General features: G+C 38.3%; 1 protein-coding gene across 1 annotated transcript in view; it reads right to left on the bottom strand.

The window, feature by feature from the left end:
- Window positions 1-24,047, bottom strand: part of ESR1 (estrogen receptor 1) — a 176,348-nt gene that overhangs the window by 80,654 nt on the left and 71,647 nt on the right. Inside the window, 1 exon segment of the mRNA NM_001076701.1 lies at window positions 22,510-23,014. Coding sequence (NP_001070169.1) covers window positions 22,510-22,937 — 428 coding nt within the window. The 5' untranslated portion in view covers window positions 22,938-23,014.

Genomic DNA, 24,047 nt, shown 5'->3' with positions numbered 1-24,047 from the left:
ATTCCGTCTTTTCTCCTCTGGAGTGGAACTGCTTCTCTTAGAAGACAAGCCTTCAGAGTAACCACTCCCCATAGCCTGAGGGTTTGTGTGCAATGACATTTTGCCCATGGGATAAAATGAAGGCCAGAAATACATCTTAGAAGAACCAATTGAGAGATGCCATGCAAGCCATAACATGTGATAAATGCCATACTACTTTATGCCAGAATTTAACTTATGAAATAAGAGAAAACATTATTCTCCAATTAATATTTTGAAGACCACTTAAATCACCACATAAATCTAGTTTCTGCAAAGAAAAAGTTCAGGCAAGAAAATTTATCTTCTTTAATTTTCAAGTCAAAAATATTTACAGTGGGATTTCCATTTTGCAGAAATATTGATTTTTTTTTTAATGATTTGACAGAAATAGATTCAAACACCAAACCTTTCATTTCATGTAATGCACATTTACAAAGAAAAAAACATGTACATAATTAGTACAAAGAATAAAAAACACATTCTGCCTTGTTAATCAGGAGGAGAAACTGCTGAGATCTCTACCAGCAGCTAAATTGCCCTTCAATCCTGATGTGAAATAAGTAACATCAACCAGCCCACAGAAATTTTATAGTCTGCACTCATTATATAGTAGCATCCAGTAAAGCTCAGGCAGAGCATCACTTAAAAGACTATATCTAGACCTGCCCTACAGGAACTTGTTTTAACTTGCTTTTACAATATTTCCAATTATTAAGCCTCTCTGTGAACTGTTTGCTGCTTCACTACCTCATGGCCAGCCCAAATCATCTGCTGGAAATAAAGCTAATTTTCCCTCAGCTATTTCCAGTTAGCCTGGAGAACAATTCAGATGCTTCTCTCTTGGTACACATTTTCCCTTCTCTTTCTTGCTATACCACCCACTCTGCCTCCATCCTTTGTTTCCTAATTCTCCTGCTCTTATAAGGACTTTGCTTGCCTAAGTGAGCATAAAAATCTGAAAGATGCCTTGCCAGTCTGTCTTAAAACAGCATATTGACCTGTTCATGTGTTTTTCTGTTCACAGAAAAAAATCTGCCTTTTCTGCAAAAGATTACTCTACTGACTTGCATTATACTTATGACCTTCTCTTTCATTTAGATTATTCCTTGTTCTGATATCCTTTTCTCTACTAATTCTACAGTTATTGTACTTATTCCTTACTTTTCTCCATCCCAAAGGGCAGATACTGCAGCAATCCACAGAATTTGAGAAATATTTAATGTTTCAGATTCTGTTTTGGTAAGCAGCACTAGAAATATATTCTTTCATATTTATATTTCAGGTGACCCATTTGGAGACCTCTGCTACATATAACACCTGGCAGATAGCTTTCATTTATTTAAAATTTAATGGTAGTGTCTAATCTGCGGAGTAAAATCTCTGCAAATTATTGGTTTTGAGCATCTTTTGAATCCCTGCTCATTGGATGATGCCTCTACTCTTTGAGGAACAACATGGGTTGGAAAAAATTTTGATCCAATTCCCTAAAATAATGACTGGTCAAATTGCTTAGGGTTTTTCTGCCCATTTCTACCTCCTGGCAAGTGCAACTTTGCCTGGGTACAATCTGTCCCTGACATGATCCCTCAGTCCCAGACTCTGCTGCGTGAAGAGTCATATAATCTGAGGAACCTCATTCCACTGTTTTAAAGCACGCCAAATTTGATGAAAAAGCTGCTGACAAAGCGTCCCTGGGCGCTGCATAAGATATGATTTTTTGGCAGCAATAGTAAATTACTGTGTGGCTCTATGGCTCTGGAGACAGGAGCAATAGGGCCTGAGTGTGGCAATCAGCTGTGCCCACAAATGTGCCAAAGTGGAGTTCTCAGCAGCAAACACTCTGGAAGCGTGCACTTTGGATATCTCACTTGAGTGTAAACAATCTGAAGAGTAAAAGGTTTGAAAAGCTGAAAGCATTAATAAACCAAAAGGCCAACTTCAGCTAACAATCTCATGTGCGTCCTGTACAGATTCCACACTTTGGAAATTCCCTGTCGTCTTTGTCCCTATCAAAGTTAATTCTATCCCTTAAATTGCACCCTTGCATTTCTTATAAGAGTCTTAGAATTATGATATGGCTTTTGTGAATGGGCTGAAGCTTATCCTTTTATAACATATCCAGAAGAAGTATTTTCTCCAGGTTTCACTCTAGTAAACCTTTTCCAAAATTATCCAGACAACAGGCCACTATATTTTTTTCTTTTTTAATGCTCTGATAAACTAGCACAATCCAACCACCTAAAAGGAAAAGGTTAAGTGCACTCAATAGATTGGAAAAAGGTATTTCAGGAAGTGCTGTCAGAGTCTTACACTTACCTTGAAACTATTTCAAAGGTAAGTGCCAGCAAAAACACAGGAATCGGTCATAAATCTTTCTTTACTGTGCCTTTATAGGACTTGTAAGTGCTCATGTGATCCTTTTATTCTTGGGCAAGCCCTCTTTCAAAATATTTAAGATGCACACAATGTTTAACCAATTATCCAAAGGTTCATTAAATTCCTTGGAAAATCTTTCAATAAGCAACATTAAACGAGACATTTTTAAGAAAAATGCTTGAAATATTTAAATTTTCTAATTCACATCACGCTCAAAAAATTGTTAACTAGGAATGCTGATTACAAAATGCAACATCATAATTTAGATACTATTGTTTCAAAAATTACAACAAAAACAAATATAATATTTTAAATTACAATTTTTTAGAATGAAACCTTAAAATGTTAATTTAAGGGGCATACTGCATTTCAAAATGAACTTTTGAAACAAAACACTGGTACAGCCACATGTGGTCACAACAAAGAAATCTGAGGGCTCTAGGCCACAGGAATATAAACCTTAGTGAAATAAAAGACTACTTAAAGTAGTGCTTTGAAGTTCATCAAAGTGCATGCAGACCTCTTGAACCAGCTAGAGAAGAGACAAAAACATTTTTCCAAACAGATTAACACCAGGCCATCTCCAAGAAACTATGTGCCAGCTGCTTGCAAGAATACAGGAAAAAAAAAAAAAAAAGAGTAGGCAGGGATGCCAAACCCAAAAACATGATAGGCAGCAGAGAAGGAAGGAGGCCCTTGGGAAAATCTGACAGCTGTCTTGTAAAAATGATTGAATATTTACCCCAGCAAATTAGGTTTTTCTGAAGCTCCTTTTTGTTTGTCTCAAAACAGTAATCCCTAGGAACAGAGCCTCTGCAGTCCCTTGCAGTAACAGTGCACACTTCAGGGGCCAGTGAAAGAAAAACAATATCTGAATATACAGACCCATTTGTGCTTAAGCCGATTTCATCAAACCAAACTAATAAATACACATATTTAAGGAAAAGTTTTTGGGAAGATTATTTTGGGAGTTATTGAAAAACCCCTGAAGGACAACACAGTCATCAGTCATAGACAGCACGACTTCATGGGAGGAAAGTCCTACTTTTCAAACTTAATCTCCATTTATGACAAGGTAACACACCTAGCTGATCAAGGGAAGCCAGTTGATATAATGCTTTCAGACTTTAGTAAAGCTTTAGATACTGTTTCTCACAGTGTACTTCTGGACAAAATGTCCAGCTCATGACTGGATAAACTCATCGTGAGTCCTGGTCAGTGGCAAGCTGAACATGGGTCAGCAGTGCCCTGGCAGCCAGGAGAGCCAAGCATGTCCTGGGGGCATCAGGCACAGCATGGCCAGCCAGGCAGGGGAGGGGATTGTGCCACTCTGCTCTGCACTGGGACAGGCTCACCTCCAGTTCTGGGGCAGTTTTGGGTGCCACAAGATAAAAAGGATATAAAGCTATTAGCATCCAAAGCAGGGTGACCAAGATGGTGAAGGGCCTTGAGGAGATGAGTATGAGGAAGGCTGAGGTCACTTGGTCCATTCAGCCTGGAGAAGAGGAGACTGAGGAGACACTTCACTGCAGTTACAACTTCCTTGTGAGGGGAAGAGAAGGTGCAGGCACTGATCTCTCCTCTGTGGTGACCAGTGACAAGGCCCAAGGGAATGGCCTGAAGTTGTGTCAGGGGAGGTTTAGTTTAGATTTTAGGAAAATACTCTTGACCCAGAGGATAGCTGAGCACTGGAACAGGGTCCCCAGGGAAGTGGTCATAGCACTAAGCCTGACAGAGTTCAAGAAGTGTCTGGACAATGCTCTCAGGTTCATGGTGTGACTCTTGGGGTTGTCCTGTGCAGGGCCAGGAGTTCGATGATCCTTGTGGACCCCTTCCAACCCAGATTACTCTATTATTCTATGATTCTGCTGGTACATGTACAAGGAATATGCCTCCCAGACATTTAAATTACTTGAAATTCATATGTTTGAAAGTGTAACAAGGGTAACTGATATGAAAAAAGCCCATGGCCAATGAAAGGACAGGTGAAAAACATCTGACAGAGGGCAAACAAACAGCCAGTCTGAAAGTACATCATACTGTCCACACACTGCATACAAGGACTGCATTTCACCTGCTGGGATGAGCTGCAAAAATGGTCACAGTTCTCAAGGGCTGTCAGGCTAACAGAATGCCTGTGCTCTATCTCTTGTTATATATATATATATATATATATATATATATATATACACACATGTGCAAACTTCTCTTCCTCTGTTAATAAAAATTAATAACAAATTATGTCAAGTTTCAGCCTTGGACATCCTGGACCTTAGTAGAGGAAATGCAGACCTTACAGAAGCATGCTTTGGTTTGTCCTTTTAGTTGAAATAGAGGCAAGATGGATGCACCAAAATAAGATGCCTCACAAAATCATGGTAGCTTGTGAGGAAACATTGATCCGGCTGAGATATTTGACTTATACTTGTCCTCTGGAAATTGCTGAATTCAACTTTGCATGCCAAGTCATTCTATGAATAATAATGAACAGAAAACCATGAGATAAACATACTAGATAGAGTTTGACACACAGCAGTGCAGTCTGTCAATACCATGTACTCTAGTTCTTAGGTGTGTCCTAGCTTTTTAAGGCCAGACCCTGTTAAAACACAGTAACATAAAATATAATTATTGATTACATATGTCATAGAGGCTCTCCAGGAACTGAAAATTGCTTATGCTAGAAATATAATAGAATCTCAGAAAGTGGGTTGGAAGGGACCTTAAAGATCATCTATTTCCAACCCTCCATCCATGGACAGGGACCCCTTCCACCAGCAGGGCTACTCAGAGCCCTTTCCAGCCTGGTCTTGAACACCTCCAGGTATGGGAAGTTCAGAACCACGTAAAAAATAATAGGAAACAGAATCTGAACAGATTGTTATAAAAAGACCACAGTTTGAGGCACCCCCACCAAAGTGATTTTCAAAATTATCTGATTTCTCAGATTCTACAGCTCTTTTTTCAAACAAGGACAGCCCTAAACATTCAGCATCTCTCTAAGTAACTCTTGGCCATCGCCTCTGAAAATTTAGTGTTAAAGGCTGTAATTTTTCTTTATGTCCAGAGCATAGAAACTGCAAATTGCTGACAGGCAATTTAGTGACGCCACACCTCTAGTTCTGTGTCTGGTTATGGGCCACTCACTTCAAAATTTTCTGTAAATTGCAGACAGGCAATCTAGCTCTCCTTCCATTTCTGAACATAGATGTTGATGTCCAGAGCAGAAAATTAATGCTGTTCAACATACAGTCACAAGACTCGAGAGAGGAGGCCAGAAAATGCAGAGTGAAGAAGGAAGGATCCCAATTGTGTGGTCACACTGGTTTACTAATCCAGCCACAGGAATTGTGACCAGTAATGTGATGGGAAAAAATACTCCTTCAGTGGCAGCTTTCAGTTGATCTGACTAATAGTTACATTACAACAGAATAAAGAGCAGATTGAAAAACTGGACCATGTTCTTTCTTATTCCTCTAGATCTTCTCTTTCCTGCAGATCTTTCTTCATGTGCAGGTTTCCCAGTCATCAGTACTAACTGAGTGGTACACGGTAAGTTTTACATATCCAAATTCTCTAAATTATCCCAAAGTAGTTAAATTATTTATTCTGATCATGTTCACAGATTGATTTCCATATACTGACTATGTAATCAAGAGAAAGCAAATAGAACATGGTTCATGAAAGGTAGGAAATACATTCATGTAGCCAACTGCATACTGCATGGTTGCAATGCAGCTTGTTGACATATTTTTGGGGTAACTTATGCAATAATGTGTGAGAAATTAGGTCAATGAGAAATACATAAATTTGCCTCTTGTGTTGGTGATAACTTTGTTTCATTACATTAAAGAATTGTATTTCACTTTGGTAAATCCACATCATCTATTTGTGGCATTTCTTATTCCTCACAGCAACACAGAATAAGTTCAAGTTCTTCACAGGTGCCACAATATAACACTTCATTAATCTTCTCACTTTTTATTGTTGTTAGACAGTAATTGCTCCCTGCCCTTTAAATTACAAAGGAAGGAAAAAGTCTATTAGACAAATAAAGGCAGAATTAAATGTACAGTATTATGGACACAACAGCCACACTTCTGTTGTGACATTTAAAAATATATTACCCATTCACATGGGAGAGACCTAATACCACTCTACTAGACTCCATGGACTCCCGCTGAAATTCATTTTCCAGATACATATGCCTCTTACAAATGAAGGGGGAAATAATCCGTCCAGGTTTGAACTTCTGTTTGTTGCATAATACTCTTTAATGGCTAACTATTGCAGAAAACTCATCTATTTACTCATTTCTAGCCGAAATATGCTTTGTTGCATACTCCTGAATGTTGGAAGTGGATGTTGCACTATGCTTAGCACAGCAAACCTCTTAAACCACCATGGTCCTGTCCAAGCCTCGACAGGAAAGCAGCACCTCAGTGGAGCTGAAGCTGGCAGCTGATCACAGCACATCCCTCCTCAAATCTGTTCTGGGAAGACCAGCAGGATCCTATCCCAGCCCCACAGCCTCTCATGGCACTAGACCCACAAGAGCCAGCATCTATGACAACTTTCACCAAAAACATCTAAAATATTTTGCATTTCCTCACACCTAAATGGTCCCAAGAGTTTCCAACACTCTGTTTTAGATATTAGTCTTCCAGAAAATTACCTAAACAAGCAGCAAGTCAGGAGAAAACACCAGGCTCTCATCTAAGCTTACTGCAATATAAATATGACTAAAATTAATGTTTGATTTTCCAATAGTCCATGTATTCAAAAATATATCTGAATATGGTGAAGTGCCGTGTCCTGCACTTGGGTCACAATAATCCCATGGATTGCTACAGGCCTGGGGCAGAGTAGCTCAACATCTGCTCAGTGGCAGGGACTTGGGGGGTGCTGCTTGACAGCTGCTGATCATGATGAGCCAGGTGTGCTCAGGTGTCCAGGAAAGTCACTGGCATCCTGGCCTATATCAGGAATAGTGTGGGCAGCAGGAACAGGGCAATGATCCCTGTACTCGACACCAGTGAGGCCACACCTCTAATCCTGTGTCTGGTTATAGGCCACTCACTTCAAAAGGAGCGTGCTGGAGCAAGTCCAAGAAAGGGCATAAGTATCATGAGGAGCAGCTGAGGGAAATGGGGTTATTTATTCTGAGAAGACTCTACAACTGCCTGAAGGAGCTTGAAGTGAAGCAGGGGTCAGTCTCTTCTTCCCTGTCTCATGTAAAAGGACAAGAGGAAACAACCCTAAGTTATATCAGGGAAGGTTCTAAGAAGATTTTTTAAAAATCACTCAAAAAGTGTTTAGACATTGGAATAAGTTGCCCAAAGAGGTGGTGGAGTCACTGCCTCAAGTGTTGAAGAGGTATCTGGATGTGGCACTTGGGGATATGGTGTTGGGGTGATTATGGTGGTGCTGGGTTGACAGTTGGACTAGATGATCTTGAAGGTCTCTTCCAACTTTGATCACTCTGTGATATCAAAAGTGTTCTACAAGATAAACAGGAAGATATTTCAATTATTTTCCATAAGACTCTGTTATTTGATTTATTTCTGGGTTGGTTTTAATTTAGCCCTAATTAATAAAAAAAAATTTGAAACATCAGTAAATTCTAAAATTATACTGTCTTTTTTCATTAGTTCCATCTGGCAGCATAGTCACTTAACTTCACATACATATTTATATGAATTTACATGTCACAAAGTTAAATAATTCTAAATAATTCTTGTCTATTGCCAAATACAAAATCCAAAACCAGTTTCAATCAGGTCATGTTGAAAAATATAACACATAAAATGGAAAGATAAGCAAACAGTGCAGAGATTCTGAAGGAATATGACTTAACTGTCTCTTCATTCTCCAGCCTCAACACTGCTCCACAAACCCCAGTGGGAGCTGCCATATGAGACATATTCTTGATTCCTGTTTTCAATTGCTGATAACCCTGGTAACCTTGCTGGAGAACCCTCTGCATTCCTGCCCAAGAGCTCAGCTCCCTTCCAGCTGCGCTCTCTGCATCACATATCCCCCAAGAACTGAACAGTGGTGCCAGTGCACACACCACAGCAGGCTTGGAAAGGTAACACTTAACTCTGCATCAGGAGCAAAGAGAAGGCTTCCTGCTGCACATGCTAGTGAGTCAGAAGGTGAGACAAAGGCAGAGGGAAGGAGAGAGATGGTAGGTGCAGCTCAGCAAATGCCCAAAAATCCACCAAAAAAAAAACAGGCATCAACTTTTAGCTGAGTTTTTAATGTATGAATGGGTACCTGCAAGTAGGTTTTGGTTTATTAAATTTGATTCATTTCAAAGCACCTTCTAAAAAATTATTTGGATTCTTTTTTGTTTAAAGAGACATGAAATATTTTTCTGAACCTGTCAGATAGAGTTCACTTAAATGCTTTGATATATGTGTGCAATTGCAAAAGGGAAAAGATCATATTCTCAGACAACTTTTTCCAGAGACCTTAAGCAATTGTTACTAGTATTTTGAAATAAAAAGTAAAAAAAATTAAAATGGCAATTTCAAGTTTAGCAGCAAGATTCCTAATGCAGTATCTACTTCTGCTATAAAATTAATCAATTCTCCTCAAAAATACTTTGTAAATATAAGGTAGCCTTGCTAAATTAATGAATCACAATATTCAAACATTTTGTTATGGATACTCTCATCATCACAAATTCATTTGGTCGAAAATGCAGTTGAAATGGGCTTATCTATGCAAAATCATATTTAATAATAATTACTCCAATGCAGTGATAATTCCATTTAGTATTAGACTTCAGCTAACAGGATAAGTATTAATATCATCCAAGTATCTGAATCAGTACTGAATTTCAAACCTATCAGGACCTCTGATTGCAAGGAAAAATTAATTTTTTACTACATCTTTTACATCTTGTTCCCTCTACAGAGCAGCTGTGTATGTATCTAATGGCAGAAACAGCACCCCACCTCTTCAGAACATCCAAGGACTGAAGAAAATAGCTTGAGAGTGCTGAGTGACAAAATGGAAATCTAAAGAATAAAAGTAGCTCTTCAATTAATTTTTTCCCATGACAATTTTAGTCAGAGCCCAACATGGACCAAAAAAACCCCATAAACAAACAAACAAAAAAAAAAAACAAACAAAAAAACTAAACCAAAACAAACCACAACTTCAACACCTCCAAAAAAACCACCAAAAGAACCCCCACACAATTGAACAGCATGCACCAATCACTTGCCAGCTGCAGAAATACCAGTTCTAAACCTCTCTGTAGTGATTCTGAAGTAATGATTTATAGTATGCAGTAAATGAAACTTCCATTCTATTCCTTGACTATGCTGGGACAACTGAGGTTTACAATAAAGCTAGTGATTTCAGATTTATTAAGCATTGAAATCCTCTACTACATTTCCATTAAATACATATTTTTTTTAATTTCTATTTAGCCTATTTTTGTTGGACTAACTTACGTCTGGCATTACACTTTTCAAGGGGTCTCAGTTTTCAAAAAAACAGTCTTTAATATCTCTCACATATATAGAGAGAATGTTGCAATGAAAACTCTGGGTTTGAATCTGGAATTCAGGTTTGGCCAAAAGACAGAAGTCTTGTCCTTTTTAAAATTTGTCCTCTGATGTCATGAGAAAAGGATCAAGTAGTTGGCAGGCACGTACCTGAGGAATTTCTCTGGGATAAGGAAAACTTCCCCAGGTAATCTGGTAGCAAATTGACCATAACAAAGAATACCTCCAGACTTCATCCATTTTAGGCTGCCCCATGACACAAACACTGCTCTCATCAGAATTCATGAAATGGTGGTCTTGGGGACCTGTTCTCATTTATTTCTTACCATGTCTCCCTGTAATAAACAAGGCAAATTATTTTGCTCTTCTCTGGTTTTTAGTTCTGGAATAACCTGGAAGGACCCAGAAGTGGGGCCAGTTTTTTAGGCAATGCAGGTTTCAGGTTTCTTGTCATTTCCAGACAGATCCACATTTGTTGACAGTAAAGTAAATTAGAGAGAGAGGAAACAAGGCATTTATGAGTCAGAAAATGGTTCATACATGAAAAGAGCTTGAAGTTATTAACACCTAAAGCTTCCATTTAAAAAATTATTAAAAAGCTGGTACTATCTATACAACATTTTAAATTTCCTTGAAAAGGTAGTCTTTGTCCTAAGTAATAGTCATAAATGCTTTTGAAAAAAAAACAAGGGGCAGAGGGGGGCTTACAGATAACATTTTATATTTGCTTATGTACTGATTTTTGTACCAAATGCATCCCTCTCTCTAAAAAGTAGGATCTTCACTGCTTTGCTGAAATAAAAGCAGTAAAATCCTTCATCTCAAATAGTAAACAAAATGAACTGAAGGTCATATCCGAGAGTTCATAACAAAAGAATATGAACTCCTTGATTCTGTGCAGTCATCCCTTATCTACCTATAGAATAAATAAATGTTAAGGTAGCTGAACATACAATTCCTTATAAGGACTGAAGTGGAAATATATTGATGTTCTATTCTTTCTGAGAAGTATGCTGGGTATGTGTGTTTAGCAAGCTTGTAAACAATTTTTTTTGCAAGTTTCCAAACCCATACTCGCTGACTGAGCACCTACTCAATGCAGCCTCATGTCCTCTATCTTAGTGAAGCCTGCTATGGAAACAGTCCTGTCAATTTTTCACATGTGATTTCCAGTTCACTGTTACAGATGGGCACTTTACAGACACCAGTAAATGTTCACAGGGGTCCTGTATGGTAGAAGAGCAGTGCCTTCATTTCACACTTTAGGACATTAGGCAGAGAGAAGGAGAGATCTATGCGCACAAATTTAGTTCTGGCATGTTTCAGCTTTAGGAAGGCTGTTGTTATGATCTCACTCACAACTTTATTTTCTCTTTGCATATGAGAGCTACCAAGGCTTTAAGGAATTAAAATAACCAGAAACCAATCAGTCTTTGTGAGTGGCATTTGTTTCAGGAGTGATGGAATCTCACATGTGCAGCACCAACACTGGCCACATTGGGCCTTTGATGAAATCAACAGCCAGGCTAATCCATTACCTTCTGGCTAAATCTGTAACAGACAGCAACAAAATGCAAGAGTTGCAGATATCTTTGGGGAGGGAGATCATTCTCCATGGGCCAGCTCCATACTCCCTGTGAGACTTTTTATTTCTCCATGCTTTCCTAACACACACTTCCCCTGTTTCAGTTGTGTTTACAACCCAATTCAAGCCACATTGCCAGAGAATGTTTAAATTCCAGTATTATCTCCAGTTCAGACTTCTTCTGGAGTTTCTTCTTCAGCTTTTTCAGTTCTGGAGGTTCTCCTTCATCTTACTTTTGCAGTTCATCTCCAACTCTTCCAGGAACCTCATCTATTTTCTACTACTAGAGCATACCCTCCTCTCACAGCTCATTACAGCCTGCTACAGCACCTCACCAGAGATTTGAAGTTTCTACCTCACCAGACCAATCAGATTTCTGCACTGGCCCCATCCTATTCTTCATTGAAACCACCTTTATTTTCTCCTCAGCCCATCTTCCCATGCTGCAATCTCAGTTTTTTACTGCATTTTGCTGATGTGAGTTTTGCCAAACACAGAAGAAAGGCACTAAAAGCACAAGAGAGACAAATTTTCTCAATCCCAGTGATGGGCTGAACAGATGAATTATAAGGTGGATGGAAAATGACTGCTAGTCTCGACAGACTTTTATCAGCAGTTGAAATTTGGCAAGCTTGCAGTAGTGTTCATGGGCAATCAATACTGAGGTGAATATCTCTCTAACAATAGAGATGAAGGGAGAAACTGCATCCCCAGCAAGTTAATGACAGATACCAGGCTGGGGGACAGCGAACATGCAGAGTGGAGGATTTACTGCAGAGTAAAGCTCCCAGTAAGGTGTAACTCGACCGGCTGGAGAAATGGCCCAGCAGGAATTTTATGAATTTCAGCACTGGTAAATGCAGAGCAATGCACCTGGAATAGAATAACCCCCTGCAGAAACACAGCAGGAGCTGGGCTGTACTAATCTGAACATCTACAGGAGGCTGAGAGCAGAGGTAGTTCCCCTGTCCTTGGCAGCTGCTAAACTGTTTCCAATCTGGGGCTTCCAAGCTGCAGCCAGCCTTTGGCAAACTGGAGCAAGTCCAGGGACAGCCACAAAGATGAGGAGGTAGCTGGAACAAATAGCTTATGAGGAGATGCTGAGGGAACTGGATTTGTTCAATTTTCCAAAGAGAAGGCTAAGCAGGATTTATTGCTGTCTTCAACAGTATAATAGGATTCTTTAAAGGAAACAGAGCCAGACTCTTCTTGAAGCACACCATGAAAGGATGAGATGCATCCGACACATCTTTGGGAGAAGAATATTCTAATTATATATCAGTAATTTTTTTTTTCACAGTGAGAACGGTTCAGCAGTGTTACAGATTGCCCTGGGTGGATGTGGAGCCTCCATTCCTGGGTATCCACAAAACACAACTGGATCAGGGCCTGAGAAACCTCATCTAGCTTTGAAGTGAGCCCTGCTTTGAGCAACATGTTGACCAAATGATCTTCAAACTTTCTTGTCCATTCAAGCTCAACATTACTCTGTGATTCTCTTCTCTCAGTAAACTGCCCCTGCCCACAGTAATATTTGCATTTGAAATGTCATGCAGCCATGCAATGAAGCAACTTCACACATTTTGTCAGAGAAGGATGCACTTGCAATCAGGTCAATATGCAGTCATTGAGAAAGGATGGAACATGTATGGTAGATAAAATTTCACATAATTTAGCTATCAAATGCATACAAATTTCCATAGTGAATAGTGAGGTGTTTCAAGAGTTTGTAGCTTAAATTTGAACAAAATTTCTGGGGAAAAATTAAAGAAAAATAACCCTGATTTGACAGCATTCCCCCACTACCAAGTATCAGGTGTATGTATACCTATAATACAATGGTGTCTAGGATGTTCAGTGAAAAGTTTACAGAGTTTTTTCCCATGATCATAGCAACATTTTCTTTTCCCTTCATCCTATTTAGAAATTTGAGCCATTTTTCTCAAAATGCATTTTTAAACAATTTCATTCTGGGATGTTTAAAATTTCTCTGTAAAATCAGATTTACTTCCACTTCATTTGGCTTTTTAGTATGGCTTAAATCAAGTGAAAAATAGTAACAGTTTACAGAGGTGTAACCTGCTTTAAAAATATTTGACTCCTTAAAATTGCATACATCTAGTAGATATTCTTGCATCTTAGCTGATTCTGATATTATTACCATTAAAAAATCAGCTACATTATTTTATATGGGTTTCTATCTCACCACCTTTCTCCATGAGCATAATTAGAATACTCTCACCACTTCCAGGGTTTGCATGCTTTATGTCTAATTGATATTCCTGTAGATTAAAATTAGGATTATATTTCTCATAGCATGGCAAGAATAAACTAACATACTTTTCAACCCATATATTCTAAATAATCCAAACCACAAAAAGGTATTGCAAGGCAATAAATCTGCTACAGAGGCTCATGTGTTGGCAACATACATATTTTTCCTTGCTTGCGGTTATCAATATGGCTGAAGGAGAAGTATCATTTTACTGCAGCATGGAAGCAAACAGACAAAGCTGTCCTTTGACATATTAGTTCCCCAAAGGCGACTAGATTTGCTGTGCACTCTCAGACAGAGTATTCTTTGCCATGGCTACAGTGTCCTGAAGACAAGGATTCTGTTATACGTAATTTGAAACTGGGATCTTGCTGTCAAGTCCAGTTGTAAATAATAATGAAAGCAGGGAACACTTATTTGAATTAATTTATTTTAGACAACAATTTATTCAAGTTATTCAGTAATAACTAGATACTGCTTAATCAAGATGGCTCAGCAAACTAAATGTTTACTGGCTTTATAAACTGAAAACAGAGATGACAGGGTATTATGTGGCATTTTATTTTTGCCAAAGATCAGGTTTTATAGCACTTTTCTTCAACGGTAAAATTAAATTACAATTTTTTAGAGTTAGCACCTTCCAAACTTCCATCTGTTTACAGAACATCTTGAAGAAGGAAAAAGAGTAAGTTTCTAAACACCAAAATATGTCAAGGAAGAGCTGGAATGCACAAAGCTCCACCTGGAGATAGATGTGGAGCCAATGGAGAACTTATAGGTCAGGATTAAAGGGAGGGCAGGGACAGGTGACATTATAGTGGAGGTCTGATACAGGCCACCTTATCAAGAAGGTTCAGAGGAGGACCATAAGGATGATCAGAGGAATGGAGCACCCCTCATCTGAAGAGAGGCTTAGAGCACTGGGGCTGTTCAACCTGGAGAGGAGATCTTATAGCAACATACCAGTACCTAAAGGGGGCCTGCAAGAAAGCCAGAGAGGAACTTTCAGAAGGGACTGTAGTGACAGGACAAGGGGGAATGACCTTAAACTGAAAGAGGGTCAGTTTAGACTGGATATACTATTGTTTGCTATGAGAGTGGTGAGGCACTGGAACCGGTTGCACATAGAAGTTGCGAATGCTTCATTCCTGGAAGTGTTCGAGGCAAGGTTGGATGGAGCTCTGAGCAACCTGGTCTAGTGAAAGGTGTCCCTGCCCATGCCAGGTGACTTGGAACTAGTCTTCCCTTTCAACACAAACTTTCATGATTCTTTGATCTTTCACTGATTTTTAAAATTAATAGATCTTATATCACAAGCCTGAATTACATTTAAAAGAAAAAAGAAAAGTAAAAGGGAAATAGAAAGCAGTAGGTATTACATATTCCAATTTTAGCAGAACTATATGTAAAAACTCTAGTGATGATTATTTGGAAATCTATTATGAGTTTCCCCGTCTTGTGATTTAAGATTTGGGGCCTAAATCTTATGCCACATTTTCTACTACAGCTGCTGCTTTCTGCACAGAATCTTCCTAATGATTTTTATTTATCATGAGCTGAGCCATTTCCTCTGTTGCAGTAAATTACCCTCCCTTCTTCTTCCAGCTTTGATGTCTCCTTTGTAGTATCCTAGAAAGTTTTATATAGCCATCTTTTAGCAGCACAAATCCATACTGAAGTAGGCTGCAGTGATCAAAGTGCTGTTTCAGCACAATAGCAAGTACTAAAAGGGGGAGAAAAGACTGGAAGTAGCAATAAAATTTGCACTGGACATTTGCACTGCAGATAGCTGAGAAACTGAAAAAAATCTTCAATGGAAGAATACAGATTTTCCCTCTAAATTTTCCCAGCTAAAAGTAGTTTCTTTAATCAGATAGTATGATCAAGGTGAAAAAGCCCCACACTTCTTACTCATATGGTTTAGGCATGCAAGGTGAAATGCATGGACATTAAATGCAGTCTGGTGCTGCTTTGATGCTCATTGGTTTGTCATCCTCAGAGAGATGGAGAACCTCAAGGTTCTCCCCTGTAGCATTCAAAAGTTACCTCGTGCTGATTCTGCTGCCTGGCTCCTGAGGTCAGTTCTGGCAGCTGACAGCATGGTGGGACAGCAGCAGGTGGAACCAGAACATGACACATTCCACCCGTGCCATCTGATGTGAGGGGAACCGAACCCTTGAAGAGTTGTAGACAGCCCACTGGATGTGAGGTGGTTACAGGCACAGCTGTTCACTGCTAGTCACCAACTGCTTTTTTTAAGAAGTCCTCTTCGTTGCACTCAACTTCTAGCCTTTACTGCTATTTTTCACTCTTACCAATGGTTTCAATGCAGCGAGCCATCTTTTCTTATTTCTCATTTATATAGGTTCTGGCTGCTGTGTCATAGTTAAGACTGCAATGGTTGGAAAACCACTGTAATTGTTACATATATGCATCAAATAGAATTTATATTTAGGACAGTCATATTTAAACTCTGTCTTCTGAGGACTATATTCCCTTTTTCTAGCAAAGGGTTAAAATAAAACATCTAGATCACTCCTGAATCCAATGTTGCTGTCAATCTCTTATCAAGGAAAAATATTATCCTGCAGATTTATGATCTTCTTGTCTCTAACAGGTATCACTCACGCTTTGATAGTCTTGCACAAGAATATCTTGAGTGAGATGAAGTAAGAAGCCTCCCAGCAACTGGAATCTGAGCTTGGCAGAAAAGCAGAAATGCCTTGCCTTGCCCAGTATCAGATTGATCAGGGTTCCTAATGAGCTGTGGTAAATTATTATCTTTAGCAAGTCACTGGAAAGGCCACTCAGGCTCAGATGTGACTTGTCCCTGTACAGCAAATTTCACGAACAGTCCCTGCAATTAATGCAATGAAAAGAGCGCTTCAAGTGAGAATGTTGAAGGACAGCATCTCTGCTCTAATCTCTCTTCTGATGCCTTAATAGATAATAGAAAACTCCCTGCAGACAGGCCAAGGAGCTCATGATCCACTTCAGAGTTTCATTGTCAAAAATATTAAATCAAAAATTTCCAAAATCTCAATTTTTAAGGAAATGTGGATGCACTTCAGTTGTCGGACTATTCTCTTGCACATTTTTTGGAGCAATGCCTTAGATCTGGTCAGCTTATCTTGTTGGTTTAATAAAAAATGCTGGCATCTGATGTTCACTTTGCAATTGCTGAAGAAACTCATGCCAGCAACTAATGCTTTCCATATCAGAGCAGATATGGCCAGCAGTGTTTGTTGTTTCAATAGCCTCAGAGCAAGAGTGATCAAGGCCAGTGACACAGAGTCAATTCCCATCTCCCTCTCAATGGACATAATGCAGTGTCGATGTGAAGGAATATTATAGAGCATTACTGTTTTGGTTCTTTACAGGAGTTGTATGGATGGGATTAACTTCATGTAACTGAATAGCACTGGCTATCCATCTTCATCCAGTAGCTATCTGGAATAGAATATATATTATCTTACATATTATCTTATATACATATATTATGATAATAATATATATTATCATCTTATATAATATAGGAAGATAAACTTGCCTTTTTTGAGCCTAATGCCCTTGGTCTACTTTAATCAGGTACCCTAAAAAGAGACAATCTGTGTTCCCAGTGTCTCTTTCTCTCTGTGTCTCAGAGCAAGAAGGGGGTCCATGTGCAGGTTTGATGCTGCTGTCAATGCCATTTGAGGTGTTCCTGGTGGTGACCCTCACTGACACACAGCTCTTACTCCAAAAACTATAGTTACCCAGCAGGTCTTCTGTCATATTTGCTAGACCCATCTGACCTTCTGGCCTCTCAAACAGCAGTAGATGCCTAAGGAATGGAAAGAATGAATACAGACCTAGGTGTCTACATTTGATCAGATGAACCCCATTCACATGGTCTATCTGAACAACCGTGGGTTTAGACACAAATTTCAAGTCCTGTTGGGAAGGACTTGATATATGAAGCACTTCCTACATCTGTGGTTTATGCATAAAATATAACCTGCTGCAGAAATGAAGTTTTCTTCAATGAAAAGAGAGAACAAGTGAGATCCATCTCCCTGCCTTGGCAGAAAGGACGGTAATGAGGAAGCATAAAATCTCTTTTACCCCTTTCCATCACTGTCTGCCCTTATTCAGGGGCACAAGGAGTCACAGATCAGATGCTCTCCTCAACGATGTGGATTGGTGATTTTATGGTGCAAGCACGCTTGCAGCATGATCCACATCAGCACATGCTCCAAGAAGGGCTGCAGAAACACTGAAGCTGGTTTATACAAGTCCTTCACAATTGTCATGTATGAGCATCTCAGAACACTTAATGGATTTATCTTTATAACATTTCCATGAAATAAGAAACTACCCCTGAGATGACTCCATGTTTTCTGTTTCTTTTATTAAAGTCATCTATTGCTGCAAAATTGTCAAAGATACCAGCACAAGGCCTGAAAACAGGAACACTCCAATTGTTCAAGAAATTGCCTGAACACTTGAACTGTTCAAGAGAGGACCTCTGAGCAGATTGACATTTTAGAGAACAAAAAAAAAGGCAAAGCAAAACACTACATTACATCATACTCCATGTTATGAAATACTTTATACTACATTAAAAAAAAAAAGAAAAGAAAAATCATCTTTGAACTTTGTATTCATTTCAACACTTTAGTTTTAAAATTTGGAAAAAATCTTTATCTAGAACTCAACATGAACAGCTAGAAAAATTCATAATGAATCAGACAAATTTAACAAAGTTTATGCATTTGTAACTATTTTTTTGGATGGATGGATTTACAAATTACAACAGAAGAGGGATCCATCTACATTTGTAATCTTTCTCAATTTTAACAAGCATTAAAATTAAAACAGTGATGATATTGATTAGAACATCAGATTCGATTGCAGTATAATTGTGGCTAATGCTAAACAAATACTTTATTACATTAATCTAAACATAGAGCCTGAAGATACCAACTAGCCACTAAAAGTGAGGGAGCAATTAATCTGTTATTCTGTTTGCACACTGATTTGCCCAGCCTCTGTCCCTCACTACAGACTGACAGACAGTTCTCATCAGGGAGCTGGAAGGTGCAGGTGTTTTTGATTTTGGTTTTTTTTGGCCAAATTTGGAACCAGCACCAAAGACAGGCTACAAAGGGCCTTAAGTATGTGCATAACCTTACTTCAGATCTGAGGAGTGCAGACTCAGTGGGATGACACAACATCACACACTGGCAGAGCAAAAAGGATGTTCTGCTGTTGCTTGTAGGAATCTACAAGCTACTGAAAATTAGCTATTGAAAGCCTTGATTTTTCCCTGTGAGTGGATCAAAACTTGCTGAAAAGTGAGAGGAAATACGCAGAAATAACCTAAACTCAAGTTCAATAAGAAAATTCAGTTAAGAACAAAAGAAATATTTCTATTAATTTACTGTTATAGTCATGAGTACAAGACTTTCCTGTAATAATTATCAACCACTAGTCAGCATTTAATAATTAAAAAAAAAAAAAACACTAAAAGTTATCAATAGAATTTTTTAAAAAATTAAATTTGACATTTTCCGATAAGAAAATGGTATTTTAGTCTGGCTACCTATAAAAACAGCCACAAGATCAGACATAAAAGAGGTCTATGTATAGACTGCACATTTTTAAGTTAATTAAGCCTTTTTTTCTCCACTTCTCAAATTCTGATGCCTCATGATTTAGAGATACCAGAAGGGACATTTATTAATTTTTTTTTAAATCATTCTTTTTATGTATTTTTATGTTCTTCATCTAGATATAGAAGCCTACCACTATCTCACAACAAGGGACTAACTCTTTAGGAAAAAGCGTCACTATTTGAAAGACAAAATATAACTTCATAATTAGCAGACATATAGTTATACACCTATTAATACATATCTGTCTATAGGCAGTATGATTTTGAACACTTACAACAAAGTCAAAAGACATTAAAAGTTTTCCTTATCACACACAGTAATTTTTAAGTTTGTGACTGAAGATTTTTAACATTCTGTCCAAGTATCAAACAGAATATAATCTCTGCTCCAACCTATAATGTTTATTTATTGTCCAAGATATCACTGAGTGCAACACTTGAATGTCAAAATTAGAGTAGAAAAGGGTGATACAATGCAAATATTTCTGCCCTAAAAAGTCAAATAGCACAATTCAGTTACACAGAAAGGTAAATGAGAATTGCAGAGGAGACTTACTGGGTCTTAGGTTACATAACTTTTCATAGAATCAGGCAGCCATATAACAAACTAATCATGATTCATTATTACTTTCTTTAGGTCTTCTGTTTTAAGATTTTTTGCATTTATCACTCCTACTGGTAGGTTGTTCCAGAAACTCTCTATTTTGGTAATTAGACATCTTTCAATCTCCAGCATCAGTTTATTTTTTGCCAAATTACACTGCCCTATGCTTTCTTTTCTCCCATAACCCAAGTGAAGCCAACGAATAAAGCAAATTGGAAGATTTTAAAATAACTTATTCATAAACCCAACGGCTAGACATTTAAATACTTCCTAGGCAGTGAACACCTATTCAAATTATTTTTGACAGACTACTGGTGATTGGGCTCATGCCAAAACACAAGACCTAATGTCTAATGTTGTGAGGGTGAAAACTTTGTAAATATGACCTCACAACAATGAAAAGCAAAAAAGGCAAAGTTTTTTTATTAATTTAATTTGAACAGTACCATGCCTGTTAACAAAAGGTAATCATAGCAAGCACTTTTAAACACATTTCTTATTACCACATAAGATGCGTTCCACAGAGTTATGGCTGGAAGGGGCCATTAAATCATTTGTATAACACTGTATGCAGATAAACCTTCTGGCATATCCAAGATCATAAATTCACCTAATTACTGCTGCATTAAGCCTCAGCAATTTCAAAGGGCTAATACACATCCCCAAGGGTGACACACAACCTTGATCAGAAATGTTAGGAAAAGGAGAATACAGCACTGATCTAACACGTTTGCTCAAGCAGTTAAACTAAAAAAGTACCTTAATTTTATTTTGAATGGTCTCATCTCAAGTCACTGCTTAAAAATTAACAGAACACTATTTCCATAGCAACTTCTATGTCTAGGTGATTCTTAGGTTTGAATCCTCCTGCAGTACAATACCTAACTATAGAACATTTTCTGCCTGTGTGCTTCAACTTCACAAACTCACTACTCCCCTGTTTACATACGTAAGGTTGCTTACACACTTTTCACCATAGGTTTTCACAGGACACTGATGTAAAAAAAGTCTTTTAATCGAGCACAAAGTGCAGTTTAACTTTCAAGTCACTGGTAATCATTCGAGATCACTATGCTCTGACATGTACTCATTCTTCCGGGAAGTATTGAATTTGGTCACACTAAAAAGAATTTTCTTTGAATCAATTCAGTTTGTAGATCACTGTATTGGATAATTTAACATAACCATTAGCTATCATTTCACCAGTCTTTATTGTACTTTCTCCCCAAAACTGCCCAATCTGTTGCAAAAAAGTGCATTTTTTTTTTTTCCTGGGACCAGATTTTACTACCACATTCTTAGTCAGGCTAAGCTAGACTTCAGAACATACGTTGCTGTTCATGGCAACATGTTCTATTGTGCAAATAAGTCTAGCAGAGTCTGGCCCTCAACATGGAAAAAATTACTTGCTTTTGTTTTTTCACTTTTGTTTTTTACACTTCTTACAAACTCACCTGTATCTTTCAAAGCAATAGAAAATGAGAGTTCAGAAAAAAAAATCTAACTGTTCAGTTTGATTCAGTGAAGCCCAGTAGAATAAACTGTTGCAAAACTATGCTATAAAGACTGCACAGAACATTAACGACATGGGTATAGGTATGTATGATGATGGGGGTTTTTTTAGAAGCCATAATTCTATCAATTTCTGCCACTTATTTCAAGAAAATATATAATTTTTTTCAAAATTGACAATAAATATTTAAACCACGGAAATTTATTTCCCCTCTTTCAGCAATACTTTTGTTTTTCTAGTCCAGACCAAAAAGAGAAAACATGAACAAATCTCCTATTGAGGGACAAAAATATTAAAAACCCTGCTGAACGACCCTATATTTTGAAAAGCAGCATGCCAGGTTTACAGTTAATATATATCATCCTCCAATGAAAAGTGCATCTTAATATGCACACAGCTCTTTGGATAGCTCAGAAAGGTGGTTATTGACTGAAATACTGTCACTGAGTCAACTCTAACACTTTGATTAGGAAGGATATAGTGCTTCTGAACAACTTCCTATGTAAGCCACTTCTCACACTGCAAAGGAAGACAGGAACAAAAATACTCTTACTACCCGCTAAGAGCTGAACAACCACTCACACTGAAAAATGTGTGACAGTGGAAGTCTTTTTAGTATACTTCAGACAGTATTATAATACATTACAACACTGAGGTCATTTGCCATTCTTTAATCAATTATGATTTCATGTTTTCCCAGGAAATATTTATACTCATTATCTGCTGGGGTTTTTTACACAGGTTTTCAAAATTTACAGCTTACAGTCACAGTGGGCTGTGAATTACAGTTTGTTTTATTCTACACTATTTCTTATGGTCTAGATGTCATCAATGATTCAGTTACATCCCATGCTTCTTTACACAAAAAGCAAACATTAGGGCATAACAGATTTCTACCTTCTAATTTTCTCAGATCATCTGCTTAAATAAGAAAGAAAAATTTCTGTAGCATTTACCTGTAGAAGGCTGGAGGAGCAGCTTCCCTCATCCCAAAGCTGCCCTGATCATTTTCAAGGTAATAGGGTACCTGTTGGCTGTGATGATGGATGAAAGGCGACAGCTGGGGTGCCGTTTGCAAGAACACCACTGGGCTTGGTGGGACACTGTTCAGGGAGTGAAATCCTGCCAGACTGCTGGACCCAAAAGATTCGGACGTAGGGGCATAGCTGAGCGTAGTAGAGCTGTAGACTGGAGCCGTAGTACCAAAGTCATAGGTGGCTCCTTCTGGGTAGTTAAAAACTCCTGTCTTGTTGGTCTCCACGTACATGTCGCTGAGAGATCTTTCCAGGGGAATCTTCAGCTGAGGTCTGCTCAGTGTCTCCAGTTCAGTGCCTTGAATCTGGTGCAGCAGGGTAACTCCAGAGGTTTTGGTGTGAAGGGTCATGGTCAGTACTAATGGCAGTGAGCAAGGAACATATCTGCTTTCACTGTCAACAGTGAGATCGGCAGCTGGCAGTCCACCTAAAAAAAATACCAGAACCTATTCTGAGGCTCAGCAGAAATCATAATAAAGCAGCACTACACAGGTATTCCTCTAATCTCGGCAAGGAGGAGGATACAAACAAATGCAGAGTGAGCACTGAAAATGCACATTCTCTCTCTTCTTCCCTCCCTCTCCCTCTCTCTAACTTTTAGGAACTCCTCATCTGCACTAATATGCATTACAAGGTGCTGGCTGCAAGCCAGGAGCCCTTGCCTTGTGCCGACGTTGGTTTAAACATCACTTCAGAAACAATTAGTTCTGGAGTTATACCAAAGAGTTGTCCGTCTAAATGTTACTTCATTCTTACTGATCTTTTAATTTTTCACTTCAGGGTACAGTGCTTTGCAGAAACTAACGGGAAAGAACACTTAAATTCACCCAGGAAGACTAGTCCAGTGGTCAGTCAGATTACTGCCTTTTATTCCTCAGCAGGCTCCAATCTATCTGTGCTTATCTCTCCTCCTGTTTGATTCATTTGCATGTTTGCTAGAAATATGTAATGTGTACATTGTACTGACCCTGGGCAGGACTGAGCTGTAACCGAGATAGGGAAAGCAGAATGTGTGTATGTGTGTGTGTGCAAGCACGCGCCTGTGTGTCTGTCTCTCTCTGTGTCTGTGTATGTTTGTGTGTCTGGGTGTGTAGGGAGCAAGCCCCAGTCAATAAATCTAGGTAATAAAATTAAAGTGTATACGATACCTATGCAGAAGAGAAGATTTATAATATATTTTCATCAGCAACAGCAACTTGCAGTTACTAGAGTACTATCATAACATTAAAAAGCAAGGAAAAGATTTAGACTAGCCTGGAAAATTATGCTTCTTTCTTTTTATGCTGTAAAATGATGAAATAAATATAATCCACATTTTGCCACAGTTAGGAGATGGTTATTTGATTGCATGATATATAAATTGAAGATAGTCTTCCTAGTCTTGTGAACAAAATCCTAGCAAACTTGAATTTTGAAATCAGACTAAAAAATTAAGTAATCTAAAATAATCAAACGGGATC

The sequence above is a fragment of the Taeniopygia guttata genome, chromosome 3 (genome assembly GCF_048771995.1).
Source record: "Taeniopygia guttata chromosome 3, bTaeGut7.mat, whole genome shotgun sequence".
In the NCBI taxonomy this organism is placed as follows: Eukaryota; Metazoa; Chordata; class Aves; order Passeriformes; family Estrildidae; genus Taeniopygia; species Taeniopygia guttata.
This window is presented reverse-complemented; position numbering and strand designations above follow the sequence as displayed.